This window comes from Momordica charantia (genome assembly GCF_013281855.1).
Source record: "Momordica charantia cultivar OHB3-1 chromosome 1 unlocalized genomic scaffold, Mcharantia_2.0 BLBB01000001.1, whole genome shotgun sequence".
In the NCBI taxonomy this organism is placed as follows: Eukaryota; Viridiplantae; Streptophyta; class Magnoliopsida; order Cucurbitales; family Cucurbitaceae; genus Momordica; species Momordica charantia.
Window position 1 is genome coordinate 2,502,826 of NW_028275157.1, and position 13,371 is coordinate 2,516,196.

Consider the following 13,371-nt stretch of genomic DNA (forward strand, 5'->3'; position numbering starts at 1 on the left):
TCAAGCTTAACGATGAGAAAAGTCAGCGAGCTTCCTTTTTAAAGAATAGGAAACCAAGAATTCTTGGATATTTTGTCAAATCTCTTACGAAAAGAGAGTGGAATATATTTTTAAAAGCTTTGGTAAGAGATTAGAGTAGGATCAAATGAATAGAAGAGTAGAAATGACCCAATTTCTTTGGACAAATAACTTTGAGAATTGGTTGCGTAACTCCCCAAGAGTTTATCTCATGTACCTCACTCCTTTAAGCTTATCTGGAGAAATTTGATGAAATAATCTTTCTAACCACATGTTATTCTTCACGAAAATGTTGTTGTGGTCCACTTTGAAGGTAAAGACATTTTTAGCATTAGCTATGATGTAACAATCCGTATTTTCTAATATGGTCATTCTGACAAAATGCGGAAGCCTAAACAAATAAACACTAAATTAACGGAAAAACTTCTTTATTTAATTTGATACTATGACAAAAGATAAGGACAAGTCCAACTTTGAAACAAAAAAACCTACACTATAGTAAAGCCAAAGAATAACTACCAGAACTAACTAAGTTCTTATAAGCTAAAAACAATGGAAAATACTAAAGATTTCAACTCCTCATGCCAGAATGCTATACCTCAATCACTATTTGAGCAGTCACTTGAACCTTCATATGAAAACATTTAGAAAACAAAAAAAAAATGAGTACAAAAATACTCAATAAGCAATTTCCATATCGAATTTCAAAATTCATTTTCCTTTCAAAACATTCGTAAACAAAAATACGGACAGATCAAAACTTATAAAGTTCTTTAAAATATTTAATACAATTTTCAAAACTTTCAAAATAAACTAGATTTTCGGAAACAAAGTCTTCAAATAAGGTAGAATTTCTAGTCAATCAAATCAAACTTTCGTTCTTTCAAAACAAATTTCCATTCATTCAAGACAGACTTTTAATGATTCAAAACAATTTTCCATTCATTCGGAAGAAACTTTCTTTCAATCAAAACTTTCAAAATTCCTTCTAAAACATTTGGTACAACTTTCAAACTTTCGAATAAATAAATCATTCAAACATTCAAAGCAATCTTACATTCATTCATACTTTCAAAATCAGCGTAGAAGGTTGCATTATTTGGGTAGTCTACAGAACATATGTGGTTACCCGTTGGTAACAACAATCAATCAGAAGCTTCAATCAGAGTTGTTGAATTAATATCAACCAGAACATAGTTGTCGAATTAATATCGACCAGAACAAAGTTGTCGAATTAATATCGACCAGAACAAACAGAACGGTTACTTAAGTGTGAGGCAATGTGAGTGAATAACATACACATGAATCTTCATTCCCAAGGAATGCAAAACCACAAAAGTCTTCCCACAAATAAGCCAGAATATAAATCCATCAATTCCAAATTAGGCTACTACCCCAAATAAGCAAAACGTTTCTCAAAACAAAATCATAGCATATCCGGATAGCTCTATCAAATCAATCAAAATATCTTTCAAATAAAATGCAAAACAAATACTTACTTTTAATATTAAATTAATTCAAAACATTGAACTAATTTAAGACAAACTTTATCAATCCTCTAAAACATGATTTCAAATATTTCACAAATAAATAAAATATGAATTTCAAACCTTTAAATACTTTCAAATAAACATAATTTCAATTGCCAAATTAGTTTTCAAATCCATAATAAAACTTCAATTTCATATACAAGATATCAATTTCAAATCTTCCTATCAAATCGAAAATACATTTTAGTTTTTGAAGTTACATGACAAATTACTTACAATACTTTTCGAAGGGATACGATAAATCACTTACAATACTTTTCGAAGGGATATGATAAATCACTTACAACACTTTTCGAAGAGATACGGTAAATCACTTACCTCTCTCAGAAATCCTACGAATCTAATTAACTTATTCCATGATAGTTGCCAACTTAGAGGCCTAGAAACAACAAATATCCCAAATCAATCCTTAAATCCTATCCAATGATTTAAAATTCAACCAATTACTAACCAAATCTTATCTACCCAATTTTCCCATTCAAAACACTTTTTTATGCAAAATAATTAAGAAAGTATGGATTTGGTGCTACAAAACCAGATCTGAAAGTTGGGTTAAAAAGCCTCTAAAATCAACAATAACAAACTTTAAAATTACAAGAATTGGTACAAATTAATACGGACTAAATTTACAAAAAGTTTCTCAACAAAACAAGTTTAAAAGCCTTATAATCAACTGAAAATTTGGGAATTTTAAATCTGGAAAATTTTCTCTTTTATAAAATAAAACTTCCAAGAATTTTCCATAAAACAATTAACAATTTACTGATTTTTATAGAAAAATCAGATCTGAAAACTTTATAGAAAACCTTTAAAACTTGGTAAAAACATATATTTTTTCATGTAAAAATCATAACAACTAACTATAATTTATAGGATACAAATAAGTAAACTTTTTATGCAAAAAGAGTCTCAAAATAGCCCAAAAACAGTCTCATAAGAAAAAAGATTCAAACCAAAAGTTCTGGAAAATTTTTAGGGCAAAAAGTCTTTAAAATCTTTTATTTGAAAAAACAAAGACCTCAAAACTTTTCTCAATAAACTGAATTAAAGAACTACAGATCAAGAAGAATAAAACTAAAACAATGAGCAAGAAAAAAGCTTACCGATCTTTTGAGAGAAAATACCAAAATTATTCTTCTTTCCTTTTCTTTTTCTCTTGAAGAGCAAATTAGGTCTAACAGTTTAAGAAAATAAAATCTAGGATTTAAAGGCTTTTATAACAAACCCTAATGAATCCTTATTTAAAAAGGATAATAAAAAGATAAAGATTTAATAAAACTATTTCTTTTTATATTTTTAAATTCTAAGAACAATTATCTTTTAAAAATAATTTTTAAAACAAAATTTATATTTTTGAGAAAATAAAGAAAACAACTAAATAAAAAATAATAATTTAAATATATATATTTTTACATATTTTTTCAGTTGTTACATCTGAAGTGCCGTTCTTCACGGAAATATAGTTGCAGTGTACTTATTGAATGTAAATGACTGCTCCTTTTAGCCTTCAATTTCAAAATGAAGTTCTTTATGGAATGTTGTATAACAACCCACTTTGTGCAGTGAAGGACCCTCAAAATTGAAAGATTTCCTGCGAGAGAAACGAGACCTTCTTAGTTTGAAGACGACCTTTGTTTCAAAATTTTGTATAATACAGTTACAATTTTGCCCCAATGTAGAATTGCTTGACTTTGCCCCAGTTTGGAGATTTGTAAAAAAGACTTGAAGCCTTTGAAACTGATATCGTTGATCTACATTGATTGCCCCCATCATTAAACTAAAGTACTGTCATGGCCTTAGACGAACCTTTTTTTTGTATTTATCTTTCTTTTTTGGGCCAGACACAACCCTTTTATGAACAAAATAGGGTGTAATCACATATAAAATGTTGATCATGCGTAGTCACCTTTTTGCAACTCTAACTGTTGTTCCAAATTATGTCTTTGTTGCTGTTCCAGTAAAAACTGTTCTCAAACGAAACTCATCAAAGGAGACTAAGACCTTGAGACCTTGTCAGGTCGCTAACTTCCCAATTCTCAAAACTACTATCATCATTCTTGGAATCACTTCTACTCAAAAGAAGAGAAAAGACAAAGGATTGGGATAGGAGAACAATAGAAAGTGAAAAAAGGAAGTTATAGTAGGGAAATTTTGAGCAACTACAAGTACGAATTCATGAAGCAGTCAATCATAAGAGTTCAAAGTTCTCAACATTATGTGGATAAGGAGATTGCAACGAAATCTTTCATAATTTTATTTCGAGTAATATTTAGATATTCATCACAAAATTGTATGTGATGGACTGAGGAAAAGATTTTTTTCCAGTAAATGGTCAACTCTTAATGTTGACCATATTTACCATCTATCGGTAGGGTAGGCGCAAGATAGGTTAGACTCAAATCGGGATAGGCTCAAGGTGTTTTAACGTGCTGTTTTAGAATTTCACTTGAAAAGACATCCCTACCCCAGTATGAAAATTTAGTGGTTTACTGGTTTGCACATGAGAAGAAATAGGGAGGCTAACATAAAGCTGTTTTGAGTTAGGGTTTAGCCTGAGAACAAAGCTTGGTAAAATTATATCTCATTGAGGACCTTGAAGATATTCACAATTTTTCAAATTTTCAAATTTTTTTTATTTTTCATTTCTTTTTCACAACCATTTTATTATTATTATTATTTCACTTTTTTTTTTCATTTCCTCCAAGTGACTTACAATGATTGTTTGATTCTTGCTAAAGTCTCAAGTAACAAGAATGATAAGAGTAGACCATATTAAAAATATTATTGAGAAATTTCAAAACATGTAATTTCCTTTTTATTGACAGCCTTTCAAAGAAAACATTTTTTTTTTTTGTTTTTCAACCAATGATATGATATGAGTGATGCATGATTTGCTGAGTGACGAAATGCAAAGTGAAGAGCTATTAAGCCAGCTAGAGGATGAGCTAACTAGAATTTTCGAAGCTAAGGAAAAGGAAGCGAATTAGCTGATCCAAGATAACTTAATTGAAACCGTTTCTGATAGAATATACAAGAAAACATTTGAATCACTGGAATTGAAGGATAGAGCACAAGAGCCGCTACAACCATCTGTGGAGAACGCCTCCAAGTTGGAGCTGAAGGTTATGCCAACACACCTTAAATACACCTATCTTGGAGAAGCCGTGACATTGCCAATAATTATTGCAGCAGACTTAGCTGAAGAGAAAAAGTTTTGATTGATAGAAATGCTGATGAATCACAAGAGGGCCATTGGCTGGACTTTAGCTGACATAAAAGGGATCAGTCCAAGTTATTGCATGCATAATATCAATATAAAAGAGGGCTGTAAGATCTCAATTGAATACCAGAGAAGGCTGAACCCTGCCATGAAGGAAGTAGTCAAGAAAGAAATCATCAAATGGCTTGACGCTGGGATAATTTACCCAATAGTACACAGTGATTGGGTAAGCCCAGTCCAATGTGTACCCAAGAAGGGAGGGATCACAGTGGTGCCAAATGACAATAATGAACTGATTCCCACAAGGACCATAACGGGCACATTTGTATGGATTATAGAAAATTGAACAAGGCAACCAAAAAGACCATTTTCCACTACCATTCATTGACCAGATGTTAGATTGTTTGGCTGGGCAAGAATGCTACTGTTTCTTGGATGGATACAGTGGCTACAACCAAATTACCATAGCCCCTCAAGACCAGCAAAAGACTACATTCACTCGTCCATATGGTACGTTTGTATTTAGGAGAATGCCCTTTGGATTGTGCAATGCTCCAGCAACATTCCAGAGATGTATGATGGCAATCTTCTCGGACTTAGTAGAAACTGTGGTTGGGGTCTTCAAGGACGATTTCTCAGTCTTTGGAAGGGACTTTAGCTAGTGTTTGAGCAATTTGGAGCAAGTGTTGAAGTGGTGTGAGGACACCAATTTGGTGCTAAACTGGGAAAAATGCCACTTTATGGTGAAGGAAGAGATAGTGTTGGGCCACAAAGTATCCAAGAAGGGAATATAAGTGGATAGAGCAAAGATTGAAGTCATAGAGAAGCTGCCACCACCCAACTTAGTCAGAGGAGTTAGAAGTTTCCTTGGGCATGCAGGGTTTTATAGGAGATTCATCAAGGATTTCTAAAAAATATCTAAACCTTTATGCTCTCTATTAGAAAATGAACGAAATTTTGACTTTTCTTTTGATTGTTTGCAGGCTTTCACTACGTTAAAAGCAACTCTTGTCCAGGCCCCCATAATAACTGGCCGAAACTAGAAGGAACCTTTCGAGGTCATGTGTGACACTAGTGATTACGTGGTAAGAGTTATGTTGGGACAAAGGAGAGGGAAGCTAATTCACCCAATTTATTATGCCAGTAGAACATTGGTGGAAGCTTAACTCAATTACACTACCACTGAGAAAAAGCTGCTAGTAGTGGTCTTTGCTTTTGAAAAATTCAGAGATTACCTTATTTGAACGAAGGTAGTTGTATACACAGACCATGCAGCCATCAAGTATTTGCTCGCCAAAAAGGACGCCAAGCCAAGGCTGATTAGATGGTTGTTACTTCTACAAGAATTCCATTTAGAGATCAGAGATAAGAAAGGATCAGAGAACCAAGTGGTAGACCATTTATCAAGAGTGGAGCTTAAGGGAGCAGTGAAAGGACAGACGACTATACGAGATGCATTCTAGGATGAGCAGTTATTAGTGGTGACAGAAAAGAGGAAAGATCTGGAGCCATGGTTTGCTGATATGGCCAACTATGTGGCTAGTGAAATTTTACCACCTGACATGAAGAAGCAGCAGCTAAAACGGTACATTCATGACAGTAAGTTTTACTACTGGGATGACCCTTATCTGTACAAGCTATGCGAAGACCAAATTATGTGCAAATGCGTTGATAGTGCTGAAGCATCAATAGTGCTGGAGCATTGTCACTCTGCTCCTTATGGTGGACATTTGGAGGACAGCGAATTGCAGCTAAGATTTTTCAAAGTGGCTATTATTGGCCAACTGTCTTCCACGATTCACAGTTATATGCGAATACTGTGACAAGTGCCAAAGGGTAGAGAACATCTCAAATAAGTCAGAAATGCCTCTAAATTTTATCCTTTAGGTTGAACTCTTTCATGTTTAGGGGATAGATTTCATGGGATCTTTCCCTCCATCAAATGATAATCTCTATATCCTCATGGTAGTAGATTATGTTTCTAAATGGATGGAAGCAATAGCTTCTGTGACATGTGATGCGAAAACAGTTCTGAAGTTCCTGCACAAGAACATATTTATCAAATTTGGAACCTCTAGGGCAGTTATAAGTTACGAAGGATCTCATTTTGTTAACAAAGCCATGAGCTCATTGCTGGCGAAATACAATATCAAGCATAAAGTGTCCACCACATATCACCCTCAAACAAACGATCACGTAGAGGTATCAAACAGAGAAATTAAGGGAATTTTGGAGAAGGTGGCACATATCAGCAGAAAAGATGGGTCCTACAAATTAGACGATGCATTGTGGGCATACAGGACAGCCTACAAGACTCTAATAGGAACGTCCCCATATAAACTAGTTTTTGGGAAAGCATGTCATCTTCCACTTGAATTGGAACATAAGGCATTTTGGGCTGTAAAAAGGTTGAATATGGATCTATCAGCAGCGGGGGAAGTAAGGAAATTTCAACTGCTAGAATTGGATGAATTTAGAAGAGAGACATACGAAAACACAAAGGCTTAGAAAGAGAAGACCAAAGTTCGACATGACAAAAGGATAAAGCAAAGAACATTTGAAGAAGGACAGAATGTGTTGTTATTCAACTCAAGGTTGAAGTTGTTGCCTGGAAAGTTAAAATCAAGGTGGTCAGGTCCGTTTATAGTGGTGAATGTATACCCTTATGGAGCTGTAACTATCAAAGAAGAAGACACAGAAAGGGAATTCACAGTGAATGGGCAAAGATTGAAGCACTATTGGGGAGGAGAAGTGGTGAGGAATATGGATTCCCACCAGCTGAGGTCAACCTAAAGGGTTGTTAAGACATAATAAAAGGAGAAGAATCCTTGACTATTTGTTTCTCCCCTCCCTTTTAGTTTAATTCTTGTTTAGTAGGTTTAAAATTCCATAGTAGCAGTAGAAAGGTTTTGACTTGAGGCAATTTTTGTTTCAGGCAAGGGAAAGTATCTCCTGTTTAGTTGCTAAAAATACAAGAGTAGAACGGATAAAGTTGAGAAAAATGTGATCCACTTCGTCGATGCTGGAGCATAAATCAGAGGTTGCGAAAAATAAAGTTGGAAATTAGAAGAGGAAGAGCAGTTGGAGGAAAGAGAAAGCAATCATTGCTTGCAGAAGGCATATTTGTCAGAAAAGAAATCGTGGGTCAGAGTTTTAAAATTGAAATATTTTTAGGAAATTATTTCCTCCATGTTTAAAGAGTAATGAGGCACCCTTTTTTTAGGTAAGTAAAAAAGGGTGGGAGTTTTGAATTTAAAATTTTAAAGAAAAAGAAGGAAAGATAATTAAAGTAGTAGTTTGACATTATCTGAGCATTAATGAGGAGATTTGATACTGCATTTATTTAAGCAAATCGAATTTGTGAGAAAAGCATTATCACCAGCAAGATTGAAACCCTAATTGTGCGATAGCACTCCTTCCCCTCCCTCCCTGTTCCTTCTTCTCACTTTGTCCTTTACCCTTATCTCAACCCCAGGTCCCCTACAGCATCGACAATCCGTCAGCATCGCCATCCCAATATGCCTCGGGTTAAAGCGAAAGTGAAGAAAGGTAAGAAAACCACCCCCCTAAGAACTAACACCGTCCCCTTCACCGGAAAAAGTCACCAGAGCCAGTTCTAGAAAGTCCCCCCTAACCCGACCCGTTACCCGAAAACACCGCCCCAGAAAAAGAAATCCCTTCCTTGCCTAAAAAGAAGCCAGCCGCCAAAAGATGAAGTAAAGCCGCAAAAAGTAAGAATTCGCCAGCTCGAACAGACGATGTCGATAAGCTAGAACAGGAAAGAGAAGCCATTGAAGCTGACCAGAATACTGAGCACAAAGAAGTACCGCCTGCAGTTACAGAGGCAGAAGGAGACCCCGAGCTTGCGTTTGAGACCAGACGCAGAGTGGCCGATTCTATGAAGAGCTCTCCCAAGCAGACAGTTGCAATGAGCAAGTGGGCTGTGATAAGGATAATTTAGGGGAAGGCGGTGCAAACAAGGAAAAAGACGATGAAGGAGAGCTCTGGTTGATGAAGAGCAAATCGAGGAAGAAAGGGAAGAAGAGGAAGAAGCAGCTTCTGTGCCCCCAAGAAAATCACAAAGAAAGAGGAAGCACTCCCCAGTCATTGAGCCTGAAAAAAGGAAGAAGCCAAAACAAAAGACTGACATGCAGGCTAAGAAAAAGGGAAAAGAAAAGGTTGCTGCAGGGCCATCAGAGTTTTTACGATTTGTTGATGCTGCAGCGTCAGAAAGGTTTGAAAACCTCAAGGAGCGAACCTGCTAGGAGAAAGGGGATTCCCGTCTGACTCATCCATGCCCCCGTTTGTCTCCGCCACCGTCAATAAGCATGAGTGGCAAACCTTTTGCGCACAGCCCACGCCTACGATCGTCCAAATTGTCCAAGAATTCTACGCCAACCTCAACCCTAGTGACCTTTCCAAGGTGATGGTAAGGGATAAGAAAGTTTGCTGGAACGCAGAAGCAATCAACGAGGTATACAATCTCCCCAACTACTCTCATGATACCTTTAATGAGATGATGGTTGCTCTATATGAGGAGCAACTAAACAGGGCTATCAAATGCATCGGCGTAAAGGGCTCAAGATGGCAGCTATCAGCTAGAGGAGCGCGCACTTTTCTTCCGGCCTACCTTAAGCTCCAATGTCTGGTATCATCTGGTGAAAAGTAAGCTATTGCCCACAACGCATGATACCTCCATCACAAAGGAAAAGATGCTCCTCCTACTCTGCATTATGGAAGGGCTTAGCATCGATGTAGGGCAGCTCATTGAGAGAGAGATTTCAGAGGTTGAAAAGAGGAAGTAGGGCAACTTATATTTCCCCAATCTAATCACAGAGCTTTGTATCCTTTCGAGGGTCAAGATGGAAAACACAGACCAAACGCTAAATTTTTGGCGCCGTTGCCGGGGACTTAATTTTCAAAATCATATTATTTTTTTCAAATGAATTGTTTCATAGTGTGATTGTTGCATGCCTCTGTTCCTTGAGATTAATTGTTATATCTAACCTTAACGGGCCAATTTTTTTAGCATAAAGGCTTTCTTGCAGGAGTCCCTAAAGAGTTAAGGCAAGAATAGAGGTCAAGAAAACAAAAGAAAAACTGAAAAAGAGAAGGAAATGAAAAAATAAATACGAGGTTACTTGTATCGAGCCAACAACAAACAGGAGTGTTGGAAATGGAGTCTCAATTTATGTATAATCTTCCAATGGGAAGTAACATACCCATAGCTCCTGTGAATCAATTATGTTGTTTATATTGCGGTGATATTCGTCATTCATTGGAATATTGTCCATCTAATCCTTCATCTTTTTATTATCCAGGTCAACAAGGGAACCAAAAAGAATTCAACCATTATTCAAATCCATACAACCAAGATTGGAGGGATCATTCGAATTTCCCGTGGGGAGAGCTTCAACCTGAAAGTATATTCCATCCGTATGAGCATGCATTCCTACAAGAATTCCCGTCACAACCTCAACAGGAATACAATCAACCATGGATGCCAGAACAAACGCTATTATTGGAAATTTCTAGCCTTGAACAAACTATGATAAATTTTGTGGCAAGAACTGATGAAGTGTTACATAGGCTGCAGAGCCAAATTGAGCAAGCTAAGTGGCCGATGAGTTGAAGAATAGTCCACCAGAAGCATTGCCTACCAATATGGAAGAGCAAAGTGAGACATTCAATGAAAGGAGCTAGCTTGAAGATGACGAACTTGAGCTCCCAATAGACAATGATGATCCACCAATCCCTGAAGTGATAAATGAGGTATGAAAGAATAAGGAAGTTGAACCCGAGAAACCGATGGAGGTAATGGAGCATGAGCTTACAATGGACCTAAACCCGTCACCTCTAAATATTGGACCGCTTTACCCTTTCCCTCGATGCTCTTTAGAGATAACCCAATACATACAGAAGGAAGAGTTGACCAAACCTATCGAGGATCAAGTAAATGAAGAACTAGGAGAAGATGTGATAGGTTCAGATGAAGGATTCTACGTTAAAGTTTCATCCCAAATTCCAATTTTCAAAAATCAATGCATACAAGTCACCTACCCCTCGAGCTAGACCTTAAAGCATATTGTGCTCTGAAGGAGCGAAACTGTGACATGATAGTAGCAGAAGAGAGATCAAATGAGCTTGAGGAAATGAGTGAAAGTTGAAAGCCTCCAACGTTCTTGAAAGTAAAATCAATAGGAGGATTGAAGTTCCCAAGAAAATAAGCAAGGCATAAGGCAAAGAGCAGCAAGCATTATTCCATAAGAAGGAACAAAACAAGACTTAAATATGAAATGCCTAGAAAAAGTGCCACTTGGTGGCCCTTTTTTGTTTTTGTTTTACTCATCGGATTAATTAAGGGAGTTTTCTAACCCTTGTTTTGTTGCTGATATAATGTTGTTTTGTTCATGTGTGCTTAGTCATGATATTTTCTAGGTAGAAATATTTGCATAAGCTAGACAGCATGCTGAGATGTTTTGTGGATAACATATATCATGTTTAGTCTTACAAGTTAAGGTCATATAAGCATTAAAATTCTATGTACCCCAGGCACATTATCATACTTCATGCCTTGTGTGCTGCTGCTAAAACTACTGTCTATTTGTTAAGCATGCCTAATCATAAAAAAAAACAGTGAAAACAGTCCATTGGTCGTGTTGAGGGCATTTTTGTGCAAAATATTTTTTTGTCTTCTTTTTGCAAAATTTTTACATTTTCTTTAAGGTTTTTTTGTGTAGATTCCAAATCTAATTTTTGTTTTTGCATTTGAATTTTGCAGGATCAAGATCCGACCTTCGTCAAAATTGCGTCAGGCGCAATTTAAGAGAATTTGCGATTTTTGAGTTATGGATTAGGGCTTTCGTGGGCTTAATGTGGGTTATGTTTAAATGGGCTTTGGGTTGTTTTTAAATCAAAAGGAAACCCAATTTTAAACCCAATTATGTTTTTAATATGTTTTAAAACATAAAACAAAAAGCCCTAGAATTTGAAAACACCCCATTCACGATTTTTCACCATGATTTTCTCACTTGTTTTGAAATCTTCTCTCAAGAAATTTCAAAGAATCTCAAATAGGAGTGTGATAAGAATCTCAAAGAATCTCAAGAAATCTCAATGAGTTGGGTAGATACGAATATTGACCCCATAAATGGGAGTGTGATACTACCACTGTAGATTTGACAGTGAACCAAAAAATGGGAGTGCGACCAATGCAAACCACGGTAAATAATGCCATTGACCCCAAAAATAGAAGTGCGATACTATTGCAGACCATTATAGATACTGTCATTGACCCATTTGTAAAAGTGCGACACCAGTGTCGACCACAACTCACCATTAAGGTAAGGAGTTCAAAGTAATGATTCCAATTCACATTCATTCGTTTCCATCCAATTGCAGAATAGTCATATGCACTAATTTCATCCTTCATTACAAAGTTGATTGAGAACAATCCAACTATCATATAGACGCTCCTTGATACTTTATAATTTCGACATATGTGTATCTTTACCAAATATTATTTTGGGACATATACAACCCAAGAAGTTGACGCTAAATACAGATACAAATACCTTTTCATGGGAGATGTGAAGAATGGGAAGAGTAGGAAGAAATCCTTCAAAAGACAAATTAAGAACCCAATAATCTTATTTACCCTCCCACCTATGAATTTTAAATTTAAATGTTGGAAAAACTATTAAATTTCAAAATGTACATTAATAAAATTATAATAATTTTTTTTGTTTATCTAGTTTCAAAATTTAATTTCAAAACATAGAGCATCAATTTCTAAATTAGATTTTAGTGGTTTAAATTTCGTTCTTCATTATTTGATTAGTTACAATTCATTACCTAAGTCTATTTTTGTTAATTTAATTTTTAAATTAGGATTTAGTTGTTTAAAATCCTTAAAATTAAACAAATATACCTAATTTGTTAAAAAAGTATATTTATCTAAAATATTAGTCGAGATTCTAAAAAAACTCCACTTTAACCATTTGTGTAAATAAATATTAAAACACCTTATTTATTTTAATCATTTCCTATATTTAGCCTTCTCTATATGAATTTATAATAATATTAACATTCATTTTACATCAAATTACAAAAAGCTTGAATATTGCATAGAAGTTGTTAAAGGGCTCGGTCAACTTTTTATTTTCCATTTCCAATTTTTCTAAAATATAAACATTTTGTAACTATTCAGGTTTCTTATTTCTTATTTTGAAATAGTTTCAAAATTGTATAGGAATTTTAAAAACAAGTTTCTCGTTTCTGTTTTTAATTTATTCAAAAACATAAATAAAATCATTATTTTATCGTTCTTGTAACATGAGTAAATAAATACTAAAAAATAAATATAACATAAAAATTTTAGAAAATAAGTAACAATAAATGGGTACCAAAATATTAGGTTTCTTTTCTTTCAGCACAAATAAGAAAAAATAAGAAATAAAAAACAGTTTCCTAACACATCTCTATTTTTATCTATTTTCATTTATTTACAAGAAATAGAAACGTTACGATCCTAAATGATCATTCATGCTTTTGACCTCCCTTCCATGTCTCAACTTTCTTTAA

At 35.0% G+C, this 13,371-nt stretch overlaps 1 protein-coding gene across 1 annotated transcript; it reads left to right on the forward strand.

Moving 5' to 3' along the window:
• Positions 1–6,750: 6,750 nt before the first annotated feature.
• Positions 6,751–7,296, forward strand: LOC111024672 (uncharacterized). Its single transcript, XM_088123142.1, has one exon. It carries the CDS (start codon positions 6,751–6,753, stop codon positions 7,294–7,296), a length of 546 nt encoding a protein of 181 aa, XP_087979268.1.
• Positions 7,297–13,371: the final 6,075 nt, after the last annotated feature.